Below are 23426 nucleotides of genomic sequence, written 5' to 3'. Positions count from 1 at the left end.
GTGTGACCTTGCTGCACTCACGTATTAAATGTGAAACAGTTTCAACTTTGTCATTACAAAGTTGGCAGTTTGGATTGTCAGTGGATTTTTGTATCTTCGCTTTCATGTCATTTGTTTGTAGTGCTTGTTCTTGACCAGCGAGTATTAAACCTTCCGTTTCTTTCTTGATGGTTCCCATCTTAAGCAATGCCCATGTTAAGTTGTTATTACATTTCCCTTCAATGTTTTTCAAGTGCTGTCCATGCAGAGCTTTGGTTTTCCATCCATTTAATCTGTCATCTAGCTGTTTTTCCTTATATTCTGCTTTTGTTTCTCTTGTTTTAATAATGTTCTCCATTTTCCCAGCCTGCAGCAATTTTTCAGTACTTTGGTTCATATAGTCAAACTTGTGGTATAAAAGCAATAGCAGTCTCTGGTAATCCTATTGAGTAGGTGCTCCAATGAAAAATACTTAGCAGGGATCACTAGATAGGGACAGAACCAGCATATGGTTGCCTATGACTCTCAGGCCTGCATTACGTACTGTTGCCCTTTCATTAGCTCCATAGTTGACCCAGACTATAAGTTGTTTTCAGCCATTTAATGATGCTTGCTTAGAAAGCCATGTGTCCTCAGCTTCCTTGGTTACCATTTAGCAGCACAATCTCTTTTTTGTATTCTTTACTATATCACCAAATAGCTTTAATGAGGTCCCTGAGTAACTTAGCCTTCCCTAGCTCCATGCTCTCCAGATGGATAAGATATAAATCTATCTGAATGTCCTGCAGGCTGGAAATTTAGAATCTGACATATCCAGTGTAGAGGTCTCCAAACTTGGCAACTCTAATACTTTTGGACTTCAACTTCCAGAATTCCTCAGTCAGTCATGTTCAGCCATTTCCCCATGCTGGCTGTGGCATTCTGGGAGCTGAAGTCCACAAGTTTTAAAGTTTCCAAGTTTGGAGACTTCTGATCTAGAGGATGTCAAATTATACCAAGAAAAGACTTTTGCTGCTACTGAATTTAATTTAATTTAATTTAATTTCCAATTTATATACCGCCTTTCTCCCTGAGGACTCAGGGCGGTGTACAGCCAAGATAAAAAACATAGAATACAAATATTAAAACATTTAAAATATATATAAATTTTGGCCCGAAGTTAAGAATCACAAACTAATTAAAAGAATTTAAAAATTTGTTCTAAGCCAACCGGGCTTGCTGAAAAGATGGGTTTTCAGGGAACGACGGAAGGCATTGAGGTCATGGATTCTTCTTATCTCCGGGGGCAACTGATTCCAGAGGGTGGGAGCCCCCACAGAGAAGGCCCTCCCCCTGGGGGCCACCAGCCTACATTGTTTGGCTGATGGCACCCTGAGGAGGCCCTCTCTGTGGGAGCGCACGGGTCGATGGGAGGTCGTTGGTAGCAGCAGGCGGTCTCGGAGATAGCTAGGCCCTATGCCATGGAGCGCTTTAAAGATGATAACCAACACCTTGAAGCGCACCCAGAAGACCACCGGGAGCCAGTGCAGCTCGCGCAGGAGCGGTGTTACATGGGAGTGCCATGTTGCTCCCATCACTACCTGCGCTGCTGCATTCTGGACCAGCTGGAGCCTCCGGGTGCTCTTCAAGGGGAGCCCCATGTAGAGAGCGTTGCAGTAGTCAAGGCGAGAGGTGATGAGGGCATGAGTGACTGTGCACAAGGAATCCCGATCAAGAAAGGGCCGCAACTGGCGAATCAGGCGAACCTGATAAAAGGTTACTCGTGTTACATAGAATGGGAAAAAAATGTTTAAAATACTGAAATTGGGTTGCTGTTTGCTCAGTAGAACTTTTAAAGGAACTGCATGATTGATTAATTATATTATACAATAGTTCAGTTGAGTAAACTACTTACATTCCAGTCAATGGTAGCAAAAAAGGGATGGCGTTTAATTTCTTCAACTCCATCAAGGCCAGCACCTGCCAAGGTAATGAAAAGAAGACACAGAGGGTGTCAGACCACAAGGTTTCTTCTGTTTGTCTTTTAAAACTCCCCATCAAGAAAAGTAGAATAGCCGAAACAAGACCAGAGGCTTTGGGAATGTTAAAATAGTTGAATTATTGTAAATTGTTGCATTGAATTATTAGAGTTAATTTCTTCCAAGTAGTAAAGCAAAATATTATAATAATTGAATTACTGACTGATTACTTAGTTAGAATGTGAGAATATATTAATATGTTGATACAGACAAAAAAGATAACAGATAAATTAAGGTAGGGACTAGTTCTATGGGGAGCCTAATTCAAATTCACACATCAAATTACAAAGCTCAGTGGATAAAGAGTTTAAACCATCTCATAGCACATTCTGCATTTATTGTAAATGGATAAAATGGAGTGTTACTAATGTCCCAATGTACAAAGGCTTGCCCTTCTCAAAGTACAAACAGCTCATTTGCTTAATACATAAACAAATATGTATCTACTCCTCATTTTAATATTCAAGCTATTAAAATATTTAAGAACACATTTAATTTTAGACTCTCGAAAAACCAAATTAAAATAGCTCCATAATTTTAAGATGTTCAAGTGTTGTTTAACAGAATTGCATCTGCGTGATTTTTCACTGGAGCACCTACTCAATAGGATTTTACTTGTTTTGTAGTTTATAGAAATTTGAAAACATTTCCTTCAGTACAGTACAGTACAGTACAGTACAGGAAAATTGCACAATTCCAGACGTGCATTAGAACTCCCATAATTCTCAGACTGGGCACTTCTGCCTTTTCTGAGTAGAAGAGAAGTTTGAAGAACTTCAATATCTTCCAATCTATTTATGCCTCTCTTCTTCATTTCAGTTTGTTTAATTCCTTTGAGTCAGCATTTTTTTTTTAAACAGCAACAAGTGCTCAAAAATCAGTAAGCAACTTGGATTTAATGGAGCCATATATTTAACAGTAGCATCTGTTATCCTAATGGAGAAGAGCACCTACAGTAGAAGGATTATGCAACAGTTTATACAGGCTGAGCCTGTGAACTACTGAGCATTTTGTTCAAGCAATTTCCATTTTCCTGAGTGGCATTTAAAAAATAGTGCAATGGACAATCAAAGCAGTTGTTTGGAAGCATATTATGCCTTTCATAATACTGTCCCTTTCCTTTGGAATGTTTGTACTTTTTCGGGAAGAGCCTGCTTGGTTAAAAGCCTATCAATAAATGGCTGTGTAGACTACGTCCAGCTACTACCATGTTTCCCTGAAAATAAGACCCTGTCTTATATTTTTTTGAACTCTGAAATAAGCTCAAAAGCCCGATTGGGCTTATTATTAGGGGATGTCTTATTTTGGGGGAAACTGGGTAGACAAAATATGTTCTCTATGTTTTTTCAACTGGTGCTCAGAAATGGCTTCCGTGTAGTCTTTGCTCATTATCTGCTAGGGAGAGATCATTGAACACATAGATCCTATTGGTTGCATCTTGAGTGTGGCTGTCTGTCTCATGCGGAATAGAACAGAACAGAACAGAACAGAACAGAACAGAACAGAACAGAACAGAACAGAATGAAAACTTAAAAGTTGAGAGAGACTGGAGATTGTTGTTTATTTATTAAATTTATATGCTGTCCATCTCCCTCTGAAAAGTGACTCTGGACAGCATCTTTGTTGTTTTCAGCCTTTGAATAATTAAACATTCTGAACAAAAAGCAACAAGCATAAAAATTTCATGCATGCTCAAATCTTTCACCTAGATTCCCCTTCTAAATTTCCTTGGCCTCCATTCTCATAATCCTCAGCAAGCTTGGCCATAAAAAGGACCAATTGGCACAGTTTTTCTTATCACCACAAAGAGTAAAGGAATAAAGTTTCTTTTAATTTACACATTTATTTAATTATCTCATTTGGATTGAAGCAATTAGGCAAAGGATGGGTTAATTGCTCTTGGATTTTTTCAGTTCTGAGTTTTTTTTCAATCTTAGTTTTAGGAAGCACGCGCTTCCCTTAATTTCTCACAGCAATTGAGAGACATGCAGTTTACAAATAATGTCAGAAATGCAAACTAATGTATCTAAAACACATTACAGGTATACATCTTCCACCTAAATATGCACCATTCTTCTCTTTTGTACTGCTATTTCTAGCAAAAACTTTCAGAGTTAAGCAGCAGCAGAGAGAAAGAAAATCCAAGGCAGCTGTTTTCTTTTCCATGCATTATTACATGGAAGACGTATAGCTCAGCCAGATGGTCATGAAATGAGTTGCCAAGAGTCCTGATAACAACTCCCCGTCCAAATGCTAGCACTGGGAGCAGCAGATCGAGTATTACTGTTTTGCTGGTTATCATCACACTTCTTTCAGGAGTATTTTGAATTCACACAAAAAGCCAGTAATATAGCTTTGAAATGTTTCCATTTCTTTGCAGTTAGTCTATTGTGTCCAGGGGAAAGCTCAGGTTGGGGGTGGGATTGTATGTCCAATGCAGCAACATGTTTGCCTTCCTATTTCCATTTCAAATTCATTAAACTGAAATTGCAAACAATACAATTAATAGTATTGTTATTTCAAACATCCAAAATGCAGCACACAGCTTGCCCATCGAGAAATCCATTCTGTATCTCTTTTCCAGATAAGCTCTTGAGTCAAACATTATATGATATCTATTTTATTGAAAGAAATGTAATGAGATCCACAAATTTCATTCACTCCTTGTTCAGTGAAGGATAATCTGTTCAGAATCTTCCTAGAAGGTGGTTAATAACAAACTCCTTTTAATGCTGTTTCTGGATAATCTAGAAATCTAAGCAAACAAATAAATGAACATTGCAGACACCTGTCCACAAAACCACCAGGAATTGAATGGGACTAAAAGAATACCTTTATTTTTTATGATAAAGCCAGCAGAATTGCTTAGCTTAATTATTCTTACTATTCTATGAGAAAATGGCCAGTAATGATTAGAAAAAGTTTGAAAATGAAGTTGTGCTCTTATCTAATGTCACAACCAAGAACAGATTTCATGGGGAGCAAAAAATTAGGCTATGAAAATTCACTGCCTTTGGGCATAATTAGGTAGATAATAACGTAACACTTGCATTGAAGAATTCCCACCCATTCAGGCCAAAATCAAGCTTCACCGATTCTACAGCAGACACCAGAACTAAAAGAACACATTACATTTTACATTTTTTCCTACAATGGAAAAAAAATGTAAGAACACAAATCTAGTTCATTTGTGCAGTCCTACTTCTCTATGCCTCTAGCATTAGGTACCGACAGGTATTCTGTATCTGTCAGTGGATGATATGTTGTACTTCCATTCATGTGTAGCATCTTTTCCAACAGTCCCAAATACGTCATCAATTAAAGTGAAATTACCTTGTAGCTCTCCGTCATACACTGTTCAGCTGCATCACGTATATGAGACTAAATGATAATTAACTAAAGAGAAAAAACAACTGAGGACATTTGCCACTGTGTTATGCAGTAATAAAATAAATTCCCATACCTAATCTGTTAGATGGATTCCTCTTGAAAAGAGCTCTCAGCAAACTCTGTGCTTCTATGCTCAAAAACTGTGGCATTCCTAGCTTGGCTCTGAAAAAATAAGACATTTTAATGCAGGAATAAAAAGCACCGCTTCTTTTTTTAAATCTACACATGTATGTAAATGATTAAATCAGAGGTGGGTTTCATTAGGTTCTGACCAGTTCTGGAGAACCGGTAGTGGAAAATTTGAGTAGTTCGGAGAACCAGTAGTAAAAATTCTGACTGGCCCCATCCCCATCTGTTCTCTGCCTCCCGAGTCCCAGATGATCGGGAAGAAATGGGAATTTTGCAGTAATCTTCCCCTGGATTGGGGAGGAATGGAGATTTTACAGTATCCTTCCCACGGAGTGGAGTGGGAATGGAGATTTTACAATAACCTTCCCCTGCCATGCCCACCAAGCCACACCCACAGAACCAGTAGTAAAAATTTTTGAAAACCACCACTGGATTAAATATATCAGTAAAATGTATAGAAGTCTCAAATGAACATTTAAACTTTCTATAGACCAAATTTTGGGATAATTTTATTAAACATTTTAATTTAAATCTCTGTGCAACTTATTTAGAGAATTTGTCAACCCTTATGATTGTGGCTAAGACATATATACTGAGTCACAATTTTTTCTATTTGAAAGAGTTAGCAAATGGACTGTTCTCTCGGTCTTGTTTCTGTGAAATTCTCCTCTGATGCCTTGTTCTTTCAGCCATGTTATTTAGAATTTGGCAAATAAAACAAAGAAAATAAAAATCCTATGCACTTCTTCTATGGTGCATATTTTTAGTTTTCATTTGCAACACTCAATCAATTGCAAAATTTGTCAGAGTATTTATTTTATTTTTTTATTTTTTATTTTATTTTAAATTTATATACCGCCCTTCTCCCTGAGGACTCAGGGCGGTGTACAGCCAGAATTAAAAAAACATAAAATACAAATATTAAAAAAAACAATTAAAATATATATAAATTTGGCCCAAAATTAAAAATACAAACCAATTAAAACATTTAAAATTTCTTCTTAAGCCAGCCCGGCTTGCTGGAAAAAGTGGGTTTTAAGGGTACGGCGGAAGGCACTAAGGTCTTGGATTCTCCTTATCTCTGGGGGCAACTGATTCCAGAGGGTAGGTGCCCCCACAGAGAAAGCCCTCCCCCTGGGGGTCACCAGCCTACATTGATTGGCTGATGGCACCCTGAGGAGGCCCTCTCTGTGGGAGCGCACGGGACGATGGGAGGTCGTCGGTAGCAGCAGGCGGTCTCGAAGATAGCTAGGCCCGATGCCATGGAGCGCTTTAAAGGTGATAACCAGCACCTTGAAGCACACCCGGAAGACCACTGGGAGCCAGTGCAGCTCGCGCAGGAGCGGTGTTACATGGGAGCGCCATGCTGCTCCCATCACTACCCGCGCTGCTGCATTCTGGACCAGTTGGAGCCTCCGGGTGCTCTTCAAGGGGAGCCCCATGTAGAGAGCGTTGCAGTAGTCAAGGCGAGAGGTGACGAGGGCATGAGTGACTGTGCACAGGGAATCCCGATCAAGAAAGGGCCGCAACTGGCGAATCAGGCAAACCTGACAAAAGGTCCCCCTGGTTACAGCTGTCAGATGTTCCTCCAAAGACAGCTGCATATCCAGGAGGACTCCCAGATTGTGAGCCCTTTCTGTGGGAGCCAAAGACTCGCCCCCAATAGTCAGTGATGGAGTCAACTGACTATATCAGGATGCCGGGAGCCACAGCCACTCAGTCTTGGAAGGGTTGAGCTTGAGCCTGTTCCTCCCCATCCAGATCCGCACAGTCTCCAGGCACTGGGACATCACTTCAAGGGCATCATTGGGGTGGCCTGGGGTGGAGATGTACAGCTGGGTGTCATCAGCGTACTGGTGGTATCTCACCCCGAAGCCACGGATGATCTCGCCCAGCGACTTTACATAAATGTTGAAAGAAGGGGCGAGAGGACTGATCCCTGCGGCACTCCACAGATGTGAGGCCTCGAGGTCGACCTCTGCCCCCTGCCAACACAAACTGCGACCGGTTGGAGAGAAAGGAGGAGAACCACCGCAACACGGTGCCTCCCATCCCCAACTCTTCCAGCCGGTGCAGCATGATACCATGGTCGATGGTATCAAAAGCCGCTGAGAGATCTAACAGGACCAGAACAGAGGAGCAACCCCTGTCCCGAGCCCTCCAGAGATCATCAACCAACGTGACCAATTCCGTTTCTGTGCTGTGCCCAGACCTGAAACCTGACTGGAACGGATCTAGATAAGATGTTTCCTCCAGGAATTGTGGGAACTGTCACGCGACCACACTCTCCACAACCTTCGCCATGAAGCGAAGGTTGGAGACAGGACGGTAGTTGGCCAATATTGCCGGATCCAGGGATGGCTTCTTGAGGAGAGGCCTCACCACCGCCTCTTTCAAGGCAGCGGGGAAGTGGCCCTCACTCAGCGAAGCGTTGATAATACCCTAGAGCCAGCCTCGTGTAACCTCCCGGGAAGCCAGTACCAACCAGGAGGGACACGGGTCCAGTAAACATGTGGCCGCACTAAGTCTCCCCAAAATCCTGTCCACATCATCGGGAGTCACAGCGTCAAACTCCTCCCAGATAACATTCTCAAGACTATTCCTCGTCACTCTGCCCTGATCTACCCAGTCAGAGTCCAAATCCCCCCGGATCTGAGCGATTTTGTCATACAGGTATTGTCCAAAATCCTCCGCCCTGCCTTCCAAAAATTTATTTATTTATAAAAATTTATTTGTTTCTGTTTGTTTGTTTGTTTGTTTGTGTGTGTTTGTTTGTATTTGTTTGTTTGTTTGTTTGTTTGTTTGTTTGTTTTGTCGCATTTCTATGCCACCCAACTCCCGAGGGACTCTGGGCGGCTTACAACAGAGAATAAAACAATGCAACAATATCCCATACAAAAGTTAAAAGAAGACATTAAAACATTAAAACATTAAAACGTTAAAACACATACACTCCAATTTGTGGCCGGGTCTCACAAGATCACTATAACGAGATCAACGGCCCCAGGCCTGCCGGAAGAGCCAGGTCTTCACCGCTTTCCGGAAGGCCAATAGGATGGGGGCTGTCCGGACTTCAGGAGGTAATTGGTTCCAGAGAGCCGGGGCAGCCACAGAGAAGGCCCTTCCCCGCAGGCCCGCCAGCCGACATTGTTTAGCTGACGGGACCCGGAGGAGACCGACTCTGTGGGATCTTACCGGTCATTGGGAACTATGTGATAGAAGGCGGTCTCGAAGTTAGCCTGGTATATTCATGAACTGGAATAGGGCATAGCAACAGGTCAGCCAATGAGGGCTGTTTGGTAACTGAAACACAGTATTTGTTGTATGGGGCCATAAGAAGACAATCTGGAGCCTGGCTGTGGCTTAACTGTTCTGTATATAAGCTTGAGGGCACTAGTTTCTCTCTCCTCCATTTTGCCTTCTCCATTTTGTGCTTCCATTTTGTGCTGTGTTTGTACTTGCTATTTCTCTTCTCTACAAGGTGGAAAAACCTACAAGGGTATTGTATGCCTTATGTGTTGTTATATAAAGACATTTGGATCCTGCTTAATAGTCTGCTTGTGTGTGCTGCAGCAAATTGAAAAAAAAAAGAACAATGAAGATTTTGTATAGATAGGAAGTTTACATAGATAATTTGGCCCAGTTCATACTAAGTTTGTATGTGTGTGTTTATGGGTGTGCTTGTGTTTTAGCTCTTTCTGAAGGACATAATGCTGAATTCGACCAGCAGCTTAAATATGGCACTCCTGCATCTCATCTACTTGCAAGATGTTGGGCAGTCAGAGCAATATACAACCTGGAACAATCAGGTCTTTACTACATTGCAAAACAGTTTTTGATCCTTTTACAGTTAAATGTAGGATTGAAGGGCACTGTAACAAGTCTTCTCTGCGTCTGAAGAGTAAGCAAAGAGAGATTACTGGAACAGATTAACTTTGTTTAATGAGGCGTGTGCTTAAGTAACTGCACCAGGAAAGGACTGAGAGTGGGGATGGAAGAAACTGGAATTGGGACAGGTTGTTTCCCAATTTAGGTAACAATCCTATATCCTTCCTTCCTTCCTTTCCAAATGTAACTATTGTACAGTAATCTAATAATTCTACTAGATCACATTTCTTATCTGTTTCTGCCAACATTAAGACTTCCTATAGCTAGTCAATGAGCTCCTCACTAATATTTTGAACATCCAGCTTGTAATGCAATACATTGTGCCTTAGATTTAGGCAGCAGTGGTAAATTCCCTGGTAGGATGGAATGGAAAGTCTATTGGGCTCTGAAAACATCCCAGAAGATTTCCATAATTTAAATAGGTTCCCATGCTGCAAGTTGGAATTAAAAGTGGATTTGAATTTTGATAAACTGCTGAAGTTTTCAGCTTCTTGATTAAGAGTGGTCCCTGGGCTACTAGCTATTATGTTTTAGATATATTTGGAATATCATTTCTTGTATTTTCTGCAAGACAATTTATATAACCCAAAAGTTTATTCTGAGTTAAAGAACATAAGCTATAGCTATAAATAGATGTACAAGTTGGGAATTTGCTACTCACTTGAGAATAAGTGCCATTGTTTCCTTACGGTCTTTCCCCTGAAATGGTAGCGACCCTGTCAACATTTCAAACTGTAAAGAAGGAACAGAAATTCTAAAAAGCATGAAACAGTGTAAATATAAACATAGCATATAGTCTATTGTATTTATCTTAACAATATCTTAATCTCTAAGTTGTGGGCCCTTATCTAAAAGAGCATAATAACAGAATAATCAAGTTAGAAGGGACCTTCAAGGTCTTCTAGTTCAGCCTCTGCTCAAGCAGAAGATCCTGTACCATTCTGGACAAATGGTTGTCCAATCTCTTAAAAACTTCCAGTGATAGAACACCCAAAATGTCTAGAGGCAAGCCATTCCACAGATTAATTTTCTCACTCTCAGGAAATTTCTTCTTAATTCTAGATTGGACCTCCCTTTGTTAAGCTTCTATCCATTACTTCTTGTCTTGCCCTCAGATGCTTTGGGGAATAGGTTGACCTCCTCCTTCTTTGTGACAGCCCCTCAAATATTGGAAGACTGCTATCATGTCATCCCTAGTCCTTTTCTTTGTTAGACTAGACATTCCCATTTCTCAAAACCATTCATTGTATGGTTGAGCTTCCAGTCCCCTAATTATCTTTGTTGCTCTTCTCTGCACTTTTTAAAAGAGTCTCAACAACTTAATAGATTCATAATAGATTCACTGGACTTTTGGTGTGAATAGTAAAGTTGTTCTAACCTTATGATGATCTAATAATAAAAGCATTCAATGAATACACGATCAGGTGCTGTCTTATACAATGAAAATATTTTATGTATGAGTCCTGTGAAAATGTTCAAAAATTACCCAAAAAGGCATCATGCTAAAGTTTCCTGCATCTCATGACTTTCAGACAGCTAGTTGCAAAAGATCAGTAATGAACACGGAAAATTTAACAATCAAGTGTAGGAAACAATAAAAAATGAGGAACTTTTTATCCATCTACTTTACAAATGTTTAAAAGAATAACAGAGAGGGGAATAAATAAATAACACCAAGTGCTATCAGCTGCCATAAATTAAACATGATATGAAGAATTCTGCTGGTTGGAATAAGAATAGCCAGTATTTTAACTGAATTTAAAGAATTCACTAGAAAACAAAAGAATATCAGGTGCTATTCAGCAGAATGCTTAAGTCTATGTTCCTGCTTAACTTCAAAATTCAGACTGTAAATGAACTTTTTGATGACTGGGAGCAGAACTGTCAACTCATTATATGGGGCATTTACGTAAGAAGACTGATAAATGCCATACAAATAGGCAGGATCAGAGTATTTGGTTGAGTTTCTTTTCTTTTTAGTGGCTTTTGAATTGAATTAAAATGTTATGCCTCCTTTAATATGCTATGGCAATGATGGTTAACCTTTTTGGTGTTCAGTGCCCAAAGCGTGTGTGTATGCGCATGAATGCACATGCCCAAATCCCTAAAATGCAATGTGAGCACCCCCCGCACATGCGCCCCACTCCCTCATGCCCCATTTTGGCTTCCAGGGGGTCCTCGTGCGGCACCCTTGTGCCCCATTTTGGGCCTGGAAAGCCTCCTGCACCAACCCGCAGCCCCCCACGCATGTACTCCGCCCCTTGCACATGCGCAGCAGAGACCCGAAAACCAGCTGTCCATCAGGAGGCGCATGCGCATCCGCGGTGGAGCTGGGCTGGGGCGACAGCTCGCATGCCCGCAGAGAGGGCTCTGCGTACCACCTCTGGCACGCGTGCCATAGGTTCGCCATCACAGTGCTATGGTTTTGGTTTGTTCCCTTCCTAATAATGGAACACTACACTGATTTTTAATAATAGCATCTGGTCCTGAGTCTTCAGGTTTCCATTCTTGTTATCATTTTTTGCACAAAAACCAAATGATAAAATAGTATTCCAAGTGGAGCTTGGAACAGCTTGCAACAGAATTTTTGGGGAAAAGATGTTGCCTCTTTGAATCAGTACAATTTTTAAAATATCCTTTCAAACCTACCACAACCTACCCTTTCTTTGCCCATATTATTGCTCAAAGTGGGTTTTTTTTTTTAATTTAATGATGTAAAAGCGTAAGACTTTCAGTTGGTGACATGGAAGTGTTTCTCTCTTTCACAAAAAAATCTATGTCCTTCAAAGCCATAAAGAATGCTGTGTACCTAAAACAGAAAAAGTAACTAGAAGTGGTATTTATTTATTTATTTATTTATTTATTGCGATTTATATGCCGCCTTTCTCCCTAGGGACTCAAGGCGGCTTACAAAATGACAACTTCAGTACAAATCACAATACAATACCAAATTAAAATCAGTAACCCAATTAAAAACGATTTAAAATTATACCAGTGTACCCCCAAACGGATCAGTTTAATTGGCGGAAGAGCCACGTCTTCAGCTCGCGACGGAAGGAAAGAAGGTCGGGGGCTGTCCTGAGCTCAGTGGGCAATCCATTCCAGAGGGTCGGGGCTCCCACAGAGAATGCCCTCCCCCTGGGGGTCGTCAGCCGACATTGTTTGGCCGACGGCACCCTGAGGAGGCCCACTCTGTGAGAGCGCACAGGACGATGAGAGAACGGCTGGAGATGGTCCTGCAAGTACCCCGGGCCTAAGCCATGAAGGGCTTTATAGGTGAGCACCAGCACCTTGAAATGTATCCGGAGTGCCACCGGTAGCCAGTGCAGCTCACGCAGGAGAGGTGTTACACGGGAGTATCTAGACGCCCCCGTAACTACCCGCGCGGCTGCATTTTGGACTAGCTGAAGCCTCCGGACACATCCCAAGGGCAGCCCCATGTAGAGGGTGTTACAGTAGTCCAACCTAGAGGTAACAAGGGCGTGAGTGACCGTGGCGAGGGCATCCCGGTCTAGGAACGGGCGCAACTGGCGCACAAGACGGACCTGTGCGAAGGCCCCCCTGGTTACGGCCGTCAGATGGTCATCTAAAGACAGCCGAGAATCCAGGAGGACACCCAAGTTGCGGACCCTGTCGGAGGGAGCAAGGATTTCACCTCCGATCATTAAGGATGGAACCTCCAGATCCCGGGATGCCGGCATCCACAGCCACTCAGTCTTGGAAGGGTTGAGTCTAAGCCTGTTCCTCCCCATCCAAACCCGCACCGCTTCCAGGCAGTGGGACATCACGGAAAGGGCATCCCTAGGGTGGTCAGGGGTGGAGATGTAAAGCTGGGTATCATCAGCATATTGATGATACCTCACCCCAAAACCACAGATGATCTCACCCAGCGGTTTCATATAGATATTAAAGAGCAGAGGGGAGAGAACCGATCCCTGAGGCACCCCACAAGTGAGAGGCCTCTGGGAGGATCCCTGACCCCCCGCCCAAACAGACTGCAGACGGCCCGAGAGATAGGAGGAGAACCACTGTAAAACAGTGCCTCCTAACCCTATCCCCCTGAGCCGCTGCAGCAGGTAGAACAATTGGAGCCCACAATTGTTCAACTACAACTTCCATCAGCCCCATTAATACTGCCTGTTTGGAAGGATGGTACTTGTTTATCAAACAAATGTATATCACGTTACAGAACATTATTCCTGACAAAGTCTGTTCCTCTTTTCTTTTTGGCCCTGAGACCACTCACCCATCTTTTAGACATTTTCCCCCTTAAGCATATCAATGGAATGCTAACATCTGCTCTACTTTGATTAAAACAAATTATAATTAGGCACTAAATCTAATTTAAGGAGCTCAGAGTACATCTTTCAGTTCCATTTCAGTAAATGAAAGCAATAAAAGAGAAACTACAGTCCCCAAGGAACAGTAATTCTAGATTTGCGCTGATAGGTAATTTAAAAAAGCAGAACCAGAATGATGGCAAGAAGAACTGAATTAATTTAAAAACCACACTGATTTTTTTCTGTTTGAACTAAAAAAAAAAGTCATATATTTGATACAACAAGTGGCCTGAATCCACTGTTGCAACTGTTTATGCTTAATAAACAAAACAAATAAATAAAAATAATAAAGAATTCTATTCTATTCTTTCTACTTTATCTATACACTCACACATACATACATATACATTGGGTCTTTTCTTTTTAATTGTAATGTTCAATAAAATTATTATTATTAAAAAAAGGATACCTCAACATTGTTTTGGGAATTTTTTCTTAAAAGGATATGCATCTTCCACAAAATTGTAGGATTTGTCAACAAAACCACTTAATAGCTGAAAGCTGAAAGCTATAGCTGAAAGCTGATTGTTGGGGAGGGAAAGAGAGGGAGCAATGATTTTTTTTTAGCAGGATGATGAAAATGACATTTCTTTCAACATTCAAGATGTACTTGCTCACATACAGTAAGAGGAATTACCTGAGAAACATTTGCTAAAGTTATTCTAGCTACTTTTGTGTAATATTACTATGGAAAATAGTAATTGTTGATTTTTAAAGTTCAACTTATATTACAGATTGATTAAACCCATACAGGAAGAAAAACATCATGACAGAGATTATGAAATCCATATGTGACCTAATTTTATGGATATAAAAACACAAGTCTATATAGCAATAGCAGATTAAGAACAGATTTTCTAAATACAGCCCGCATGTAGACCCAAATAGATCTGAAAAATAAATGTTATCAGCAGAATTCCCAAAGTTTGCTGAGATACAAAATATGGAAAGGGGGAGGAGAGAGGAGAAAATAAACAGCTCAAAAAAATATCTAACCATGCTTAGTAGTTATAGAAATCTGAAAGTCATTAGGGAAGTAATATGAAACACACATGTACACCAAATACAGTGTACTATAATATCCTATTGTATGTCTATAGCTATAGACTAATTCTCCCTTTTTAGAGGAGCAGGGTGGAGAAGAGAAGACAAAAGTATGGAGAGAAAAGAAAGAATGAAAGAGGAGAAAGGTGAAAGAGGGTTTCTTTGTCAAGGAAAAATAAGAGAGAACATTATGAGCTGTGGTGGTGCAGTGGTTAGAATGCAGTACTGCAAGCTAACTCTGCCAACTGCCAGAAGTTCAATTCTTTTTTTAATTTATTTTTTATTGAAAAGTTTTACAAAAAAGAATTTTTTTTTTCAAATATTTCCCCTTCCCCCCCCCACTTCCCAGAACAAAATACAGGGTAAAACAATTAACAATCATATGCTAAGCTAAGCTAAGCTAACTACAGATTCCTATCCCCCCCTCGACACTTTAACTCGCCTTTTACTTAACTAAATATACATACTCTTAACTTTTCTATTCATTCATAAGCTATTTGATACTTTTTAGTTCGATATTTGTTTTGAATATAATCAATCCATCTTCTCCATTCCAATATATATCTTTCTTGTGAATGATCTTTCAAATATGCTGAAATTTTCGCCATTTCTGCCAAATTTGCCACTTTTAATGTCCATTCTTCAATAGTAGGCAATTCTTCCTTCTTTCCTCCCGGTAAGAAGTTCGATTCTTACCGGGTCCAAGGTTGACTCAGCCTTCTATCCTTTTAAGGTTGGTAAAATGAGGACCCAGATTGTTGGGGGCAATATGCTGACTCTGTAAACCGCTTAGAGAGGGCTGTAAAGCTCTGTGAAGCAGTATATAAGTGCTAAGTGCTATCTTCCACATTTCTATATGCAAGAGAAAAGAAGAATATGCAATAGTCTACAACCCAAGGTGAGGAATGTAAAATACAGTATCAGTAGAAAAAAACTTCAGTGGGAGTCAAAGCCAAGCCCAGATCTTGAAATAGCACAGGCAGTGCCAAGATCTAATAAGAAAGTGTGGTCAGATTCTGGGCATGGTGGTAGAAGGGAAAGATGGAACTGATGTTTTTCTTCAGCACTTGACTGCCTTTTGCTCAAAGCTCAAAGCTGTCTAGCCTCACGTGGTTGGTAAGAAGAACCAAAGAAGCAAGAGCAGTGTGGATTTCAAGAAGATATTTGTCTTCCAAATACCGAAACTTGGCTTTAGAAAGAGAACAATGTACTAGGGAGAAGTTCTTCAAAGCCTTTGACTTCGGGATTACTCCTGTCCTTAGTGCACTACTTGATACCAGATATGTGGGAACCAAAAGGCAGAAGAACTTCGCTCTTTCTTGCTGGTTTTGAGAATAGCTCTCTCCAATCTCCCAGAGTTTCTTTTTTTCCTAGGAGGGCGAATTCATCTGTGGAGATCATGACACTTCTCATTAAAAGCTGCAAGCCATACCACTAAATATTATATTTCAGTCCTATCACTATTCAACCTTGTGATTAACAGGAGTTGAATGCTAACATTTCTGAAAGGTAACAGCTCACGGCAGGAAGGGGAGGAGGTGATGGTGGCTATGACTGTGTGATTTAGGCACATAAAACAGAATCAGGTTTCAATTGCATGACTGCAGTAATTTTCTTGCCTTTTTTTAAAAAAAACCATGCCTACTAGGCATTTCAGGTCAACCTGGTTAAAAAGCAGACCTTGCAGAATTCCAGAAATACTTATTATTGTGGTAGAATTTAATAACATAATCTTGAAAGTCAGTGCAAGTTTCCCTCTGTCTCCCCCTTTATACTAAACACAATTAAGATGAGTTTCTTTCTCATGCTTCCTTCCTTCTATCTTTAGATTGTGTACTCTCTTGAGCTTAAAAGGTTTGCTCATATCAGCTTTAAATTCCTTTACAATCTCTTCTTGTAGATACTCTTGGCTTGAGCTAAAACCTTCTTCATGTGAGGGTAGGAAAACAATGCCACTTAAGGATGAATCTATCCGTTTGTGTCACATTTCTGGCATTTCCTGTAGTTCCGAAATAATATAGACATAATGGTTGAAGTTTCTATAATCTGGCATCAGATGCTGTCTGACATTGTCTAAGGTTACTTCCATAAAAAGAAGACAACTATTGTTTGAGGCTGTAGATGTTGCCTTGAAGAATGGCTCCATCACAATTCAGACGATGAAACAGAATGAATGAAGTTTTTGCAGGGAGAGGGGACTAAATGCATAAATTATATACTGCCCAGCAGAGTCCTGAAAGGCATTTCAAGATGTGCACGACAGAGAGGTATTAATGAAAAGAAGCTTCTAGGCATTACGGAAGACAGGCCTTTTAATCAAATGTTCATTAAGACTTCAGGAGGATGCTTTATTATGACTCCCCCACCTTAAAAAATTGGGGTGGGGGATAAAATGTTATTAAGTGGCTACTATAACTGATGGGAACTTGTGAGACTGTTGGTTTTCTGGTTAAACACATATGAATGAATGAGTGCTATTGAATATATATTCCATAGTGATCTTTAGGTTGGACCATGGGTTTACCTAGGCCATTAATGCCAACTAACAGTGATTCTTCAGCATTTTGTCCAGTAATTTTTTTCAGTCTAATATAATGGTATAAGGAGAAATACCATATTACCTTCTGCATGAAAATCCATGTAATCTAACACTGAACCAAATCCTGGTCATTAACACACCCTCCTTTAGCAGGCCTTAGCCTCAGAAACACATAATTTCACAATGAAATCAGAAATTTTAAAAATGATCAGCTCATAGAGAACTGAACCACTTTCAGCCACAACAGGCCCTAAGTGGCCCAGGCTACATCCAGTTGCTCCCTAACATCTCTGCCTTCAAAGTGGTCTCTTTTGTCCTTCTTCTGGTAAGGCTGCAGTGTCTTATTTCTTCCCCAAATAAATGCATTTCCAGTTCTTCTATCAGAAACTTTCAGTTTCTGAATGACTGGTTAGCCACTTCATAATCCTTAAAAGACCAATCTCTGGCAATTTAATTTCCCTCTCTTTCGACCACTCTTTTTTAAAATTAATTCAACTGTCTATAAAATAAAGCTCTCCTGTCTCCTAGCAACAGCAGGCTAGGGATGGGGATGCTGCACTTCCCTAATGAGCCATAGCTGTGGTAGAAGCAGACCTGCTAGTGCTCTCCTACTCCAAATTGGATTAGATGTAAAAAAAAAAAAAGACCTCCGAAAGAGATTACACAGTTTTGGAAGTGCATAAACCCTCCATAGAAGAAGGCACAGAGGAAAGAACTGCAGGAAAAAACTCAGTCACAGTACAGAAAGTTGAGAGCTGGGAAAAAGTTGATAAGAAAGTGGAAAGTTCTGCAGTCAATTCCATGGCAAAGGAATTAGTATCAAGATGGGCAGGGCAGGGAGTACCAGGGTACAAAGGTCTGTAAGAACAGATTAGGAACAATTCTTATCTCTAAGACAGGCACTATGAAAGCAGTCCTCATTATTTATGTCACCATCAAAGCTGACACCAAATAGAGCATAGCAAAACCTCAAAAAAAATAGTGCAAGATATGATGATGTGGAGAGACCCAGCCCATAGAATTGCCAAGAGTCGGACCCAACTGAAGGGATATCATCATCATCATCATCAATGTACAGATTCAGTTTTTTCCTTAAACAGGGCTAACACAATGTGCAGACCTAACTTAAGGTTCACTCTGTAGCAATCCTACGTGGAAGAAAAAGAAGACAACACAGCATTCGGCCTTGTGTGACATATCAAGTGACTCAATGAAATCTGTCTAGGGCAAAGAAAATAAGTACTGTAGCTGGAATTAAAAGGAAAGTAAAAAGGCTGGGAAAAATCTTATTTAATATATTATCCAAATTAATGAACAAACATTTTGTTTTGGCAATAGCTAGTTGCCAAGATGGTCAAATGACAGGAATGAAAACCTTAACAGTCCAGCTTATACAACTTCCTACGTACTACTTTTACCACCAATGAATTACTGTACTGGTGATTTCACAGATGAGAATGCTTCAGTAGACACATGCTGATAGTTCATTGACTACTTATACCTAAGGATATAGCTTTCCTCAATGCAGAACTAAATACCAAAGCATCAAGATTCAGGAAGAAATTACAATACAACCCTACAAAGGTTGATGGCAGCTTTTCATCCAGGATAAAGAATGCCCATCGTGCCCTTGAAGACAGCAGTGGCTGGTACCTCCCAAACTACCCACATAACTGTGAAAAACTGTACAAATTACACGCAGTCCACTAGTTAAATTGCATCAATTGTATAATTATGGACTGAAAAGTCATGAATATTTGGATTGCAGGAGCTATAAGGGCTGAAATCACATTTTAGGACAAAAGAGGATTGATGTTAACACAATACAGGAAATGGCTCTAAACATCTGCAGTCAATTTTTATTCCACATTTATATTTAGATACGGATATCCAGTGTGCGGTTTTGCGTGAAACGGACTCTGGATTTAATCCTGAGTGCTTTCACTTGAAGAAGAAGAATCCCTAGGGTGTGGAAAAAGTTCTACTTAAGACTATGCCTCCTACAGTAAGCCATACTGAGCTAGAAGAACTAATATCCTGATCACTTCTTTAGAATTTAATAGGACTGAACCCAAAATTAGTCATCCTCAAACATACAATCACTGGAATCAATGGATCTAAACAAAGCCTTGATCTAATCCACAGTGATGATAAAATTGAGAGGAGTCACGTAAATGCAAAAAAATAAATAAAAAATAAAAATAAAAAAAAAATCCCAAGCTCTTAAATAAGCTTACCTCACAATAAACTTACATTCTCGTATTGATGTGTCAGTCAATTAGTGAATTGCAAAAAAAAAAGTTCTCCCCTTACCATTAGGACACCAAAGGACCACCAATCTGCACTCTGGGTGTGCCCTCGCCGGTTGACCACCTCTGGTGCCATGTATTCTATTGTCCCACAAAATGAATAAGCTCTCTTGTCATGGTCAATGGCTTCCTTGCTCAGGCCAAAATCTTTAAAAAATGAATATATACTATTAATTAGCTTGAATATTCTAAATAAAGTGCAGGTAGTCTTCAATTTACAACCACAACTAAGCCCCAAATTTCCATTACTAAGCAAAAAAAAAATTGTTAAGTGAATTTTGTCTCATTTTATGACTTTTTTTTGCCACAATTAATAAGTTAGTAACATGGTTGTTATGTGAATCTGGCTTCCCCATTGCCTTTGATTGTCGGAAGGTTGCAAAAGGTGATCACATGACCCCGGGACATTGTAACCATCATAAATACATGTCAGTTGCCAAGCATCCAAATTTTGATCATGTGACCATGAGGATGCTGCAATAGTCCTAACTGTGAAAAACAGACATAAATCACTTTTTCGGTGCCATTGCAACTTTGAATTGTCACTAAACAAGGACTGCCTGTATTAGTGCACCAAAAGTACATCTATCCATAGTTATTACTTTCTTGCTCAGTTTTGGATGTCAGCTCACATCAGTACGATATAATCCCAGGACTAAAGACTGACTATGTTTACCTAAGCAAACAGCTCTCCTGAACCTGCACACTTATCTGGTTGCAGAGACAATGTTCCAAGTTACTCAGATGAATATTTTCTATTCACTATTTCAGAATGTTGTTATCATGGCTACTTTACACTGCTAGGCGTGCTAAAATTAAAGCAGCAATGAGGTATACTTCATAATGAGCCTGAGGTCCTGATGGCAACCCAAATGTGCTAGGTGCTCTGTCATCAAACTGATGTATGATATATAACACAGATACAGCTGTTGTAGAAAGGTGATCCTTACCTGTAATCTTAATGTGTCCTTCTTCATCTAGAAGAATGCTAGAAGACAATGTAATGAAAAGTTATTATATTCAACCAAAGCAGATGCCTAGAACTGTAACTTGATCAATGACAAACAACATTCTAGATTTTCCTGTCCTCCTCATATGTGTAGTGATGCATTCCTCAAATGTGTTTATATTCATCCGTTAAGAATGAAATTAAGTAGAGATTCAGTACATAATTCCCCCATCTCAAGATTTGTTGCTTGAAAAATACTGCCTGAAAAAGAAAACTACACTGTCTCTTTTTTAGGTAGAGTTATCTTTTGTCATGAAAAATAACTTAAAAGGAAGTGGTCTTCTATAAAATGTTGGCAGGATGATAAGAGACTGTCACTGCATGTAAATGAATAATCAACACTAACAGTTGTCACTACTACTATTTAATAAATACTATTTTGTCCTTTATGTGTTGCCTTTTGACAAATCTTGTTTCCTTGAATAATGGTTGTATACCAGTTGCACCACTTACTTCTCAATAACACTATATTTAAGAAAACAATCCAGTTCTATGATCCCTTGATCCATAGATAATTCAGAGAACACCAACAGCAATTGATCCTTCTATAAGAAAGAGACAGTGAAGCTACATTGTTTTTTTTTTCTTTCTAATGCTTATCAACCCTTCTATTTTTTTTTCCCTAAAAGAGGCAGTGATGTTGTCATTGGTAATTTAAATTGTGCTCAGGCAATGGAAAAGTAGCATATTCTGAAAAATTAAAAGTATTTACTAGAAATTGGTCAGCATGGACAGGAAATTGTGGCAAAAGTATATCCTATGCCAGATATGGGAAGAACATAGTGAGCTTTCTATCTAGAGTGGTGTGGTGGCCTAGAGGTGGTGCTCTCGCCTCACAATCAGGAAGCTGTGAGTTCAATCCTATATATAATCCTAGACAGATATTTCTCTCTGGGCGCAATGAGAATATATCTACTGAACAAAACTCCGCATTGGCAACAGGAAGGGCATCCGGCCAGTAAACACTCTGCTAGCTCCATTTAGTTGCCCAGATTCCACCCTGCGAGGAATTATGGGGTCATTAAAAGAAAAAGAATAGTGAGCTTTCTATCCACATTTTCCAACAAGAGAGCAGTATGAGTGCTGAGGATAATGATTTAACTTTTAATTGAATGCATTTCTTAAGATCAGTATGTCTCAGAACAATTCACAATATGCTCATGTTTTTACAGGCATTTTTAAAAAAAATATATTTTCAGAATCTGCCCCTGAAATAATCCTGTCTACATGAGATATATTGAACATTTAGATTCTTGAAACAAATATCTCAGTTGAGCTTCCACCAGCTTCAATGATCTCTCTCTCATCATCTATCTTACTCTTGACCAGATGATGCAATATATTTATTTTCTTGACAGTATGTGAAACATTTTACTTGACTAAGAAGTATTATGTATGTTACAAGCCTACCAATCATTTATAAATACTTGCATGTTACTTCGCTTTTGTTTTTAGTACACTAAAAATACATTGTTTGCAGTAGAGGTAATTATCTTTCATGCAGCTGAAGCTGCAGATGTCACATCATCGGAGTGGGTGTGGCTTTTTTTTTTCTTTTTTGGGGGAATTCTGCCTGTTCATTTTGGATCAGACAATTTAGGTAGCAGAATGATTATTAGATCTTGCATACTTTCATGTACATTTTGAGACTACAACAAAGTAACTTTATTTAAACTAATGTGTTTCTGTATTAACTTACTTTTCTGGTTTCAAATCTCTGTATATAATACCCAGACCATGAAGATGATCTAAAGCCAAGGCCAGCTCAGCTAAATAGAACTTAACATCTTCTTCTGTAAACATTACCTGGAAACAAAAAAATAATAAAGAGTGCATTGTATACAGGAGAAAGTTTATTTATATGGAGCTACATTCAGTCATATTTAAAGGGAATCACAAAAGTCAATGTAATTTAGAATAGTCACAATTTAGGATCAATTAATTATATGGATTTTTTTAAAGGAGCAATGACAAACCATGACTTCAACAAACAGAGAAGAAGCAATTTAGAATTAGAAAGAATTAAATTAGGTGGAGGGTCCATAGCAGGGGTGAAATCCAGCAGTTCTGACAGGTTCTGGAGAACTGGTAGCAGAAATTTTGAGGAAATTTTGAGCCAGCCAGAGGTGGCAAATACCACCTCTGGCTGGCCCCAGAGTGGGGTGGGAATGGAGATTTTGCAATATCCTTCCCCCAGGAGTGGGGAGGGAAAAGGGATTTTGCAGTATCCTTCCCTTGTCATGCCTACCAAGCCACGCCCACCAAGCCACGCCCACAGAACTGGTAGTAAAAAAAAAATTGGATTTTACCACTGGTCCATAGCAAAGTAATAAGCAATGAAATAGATGTGGTATCTACAGATAAAGCGGGACAAATTTCTGCCTGAAACTGTGGACAGCTATCATCAGTCATTGTTGACAAGAAAGTCTAGTTGCCTCTTGAAAAAGCACCTTTGGGACAACTATGACCTGGATGGCTGAGAATCTCTATAGACATTTAGAGAGGATTTTATCCTACGTAGCACAATTGGGTATTGTACCCTGTTTCATACACTAAAGTAAAAATGGCATTTCTCATATAACTGACTGCATTATGCCCCTTTTAAACCTTACTCAATATTGTTAATATATACAGTAATAGCTTTAAAGTTTGAGAAAACAACAGCCAAATAGATTTGATTCTGTTTTCTCCAAGCCAGCAGAAATCAGTTTTTTGCAACATGATCAGCAAAATGTCCTTTTACAACATGATCAGCAAAATGTCCATGATCAGCAAAATAAA

The 23426-nt window shown here is 39.7% G+C and overlaps 1 protein-coding gene across 2 annotated transcripts in view; it reads right to left on the bottom strand.

Moving 5' to 3' along the window:
- The window catches only part of RPS6KA2 (ribosomal protein S6 kinase A2), a 201082-nt gene that overhangs the window by 35768 nt on the left and 141888 nt on the right, over positions 1-23426 (bottom strand). For both annotated transcript variants that reach the window (XM_070951337.1, XM_070951329.1), the window contains 6 exons: positions 22345-22451; positions 20587-20624; positions 19641-19783; positions 10066-10136; positions 5461-5549; positions 1874-1938 (listed from right to left, as the gene is read on the bottom strand). In XM_070951337.1, coding sequence (XP_070807438.1) covers positions 1874-1938; positions 5461-5549; positions 10066-10136; positions 19641-19783; positions 20587-20624; positions 22345-22451 — 513 coding nt within the window. The remainder of the gene's footprint in view (positions 1-1873; positions 1939-5460; positions 5550-10065; positions 10137-19640; positions 19784-20586; positions 20625-22344; positions 22452-23426) is intronic.

The sequence above is a fragment of the Pituophis catenifer genome, unplaced genomic scaffold (genome assembly GCF_029215685.1).
Source record: "Pituophis catenifer annectens isolate HBS135680 unplaced genomic scaffold, rPitCat1.0.hap2 SCAF_1, whole genome shotgun sequence".
In the NCBI taxonomy this organism is placed as follows: domain Eukaryota; kingdom Metazoa; phylum Chordata; class Lepidosauria; order Squamata; family Colubridae; genus Pituophis; species Pituophis catenifer.
The sequence above is the reverse complement of the archived record's forward strand: the minus strand, read 5'-3'. Positions and strand labels throughout refer to the sequence as shown.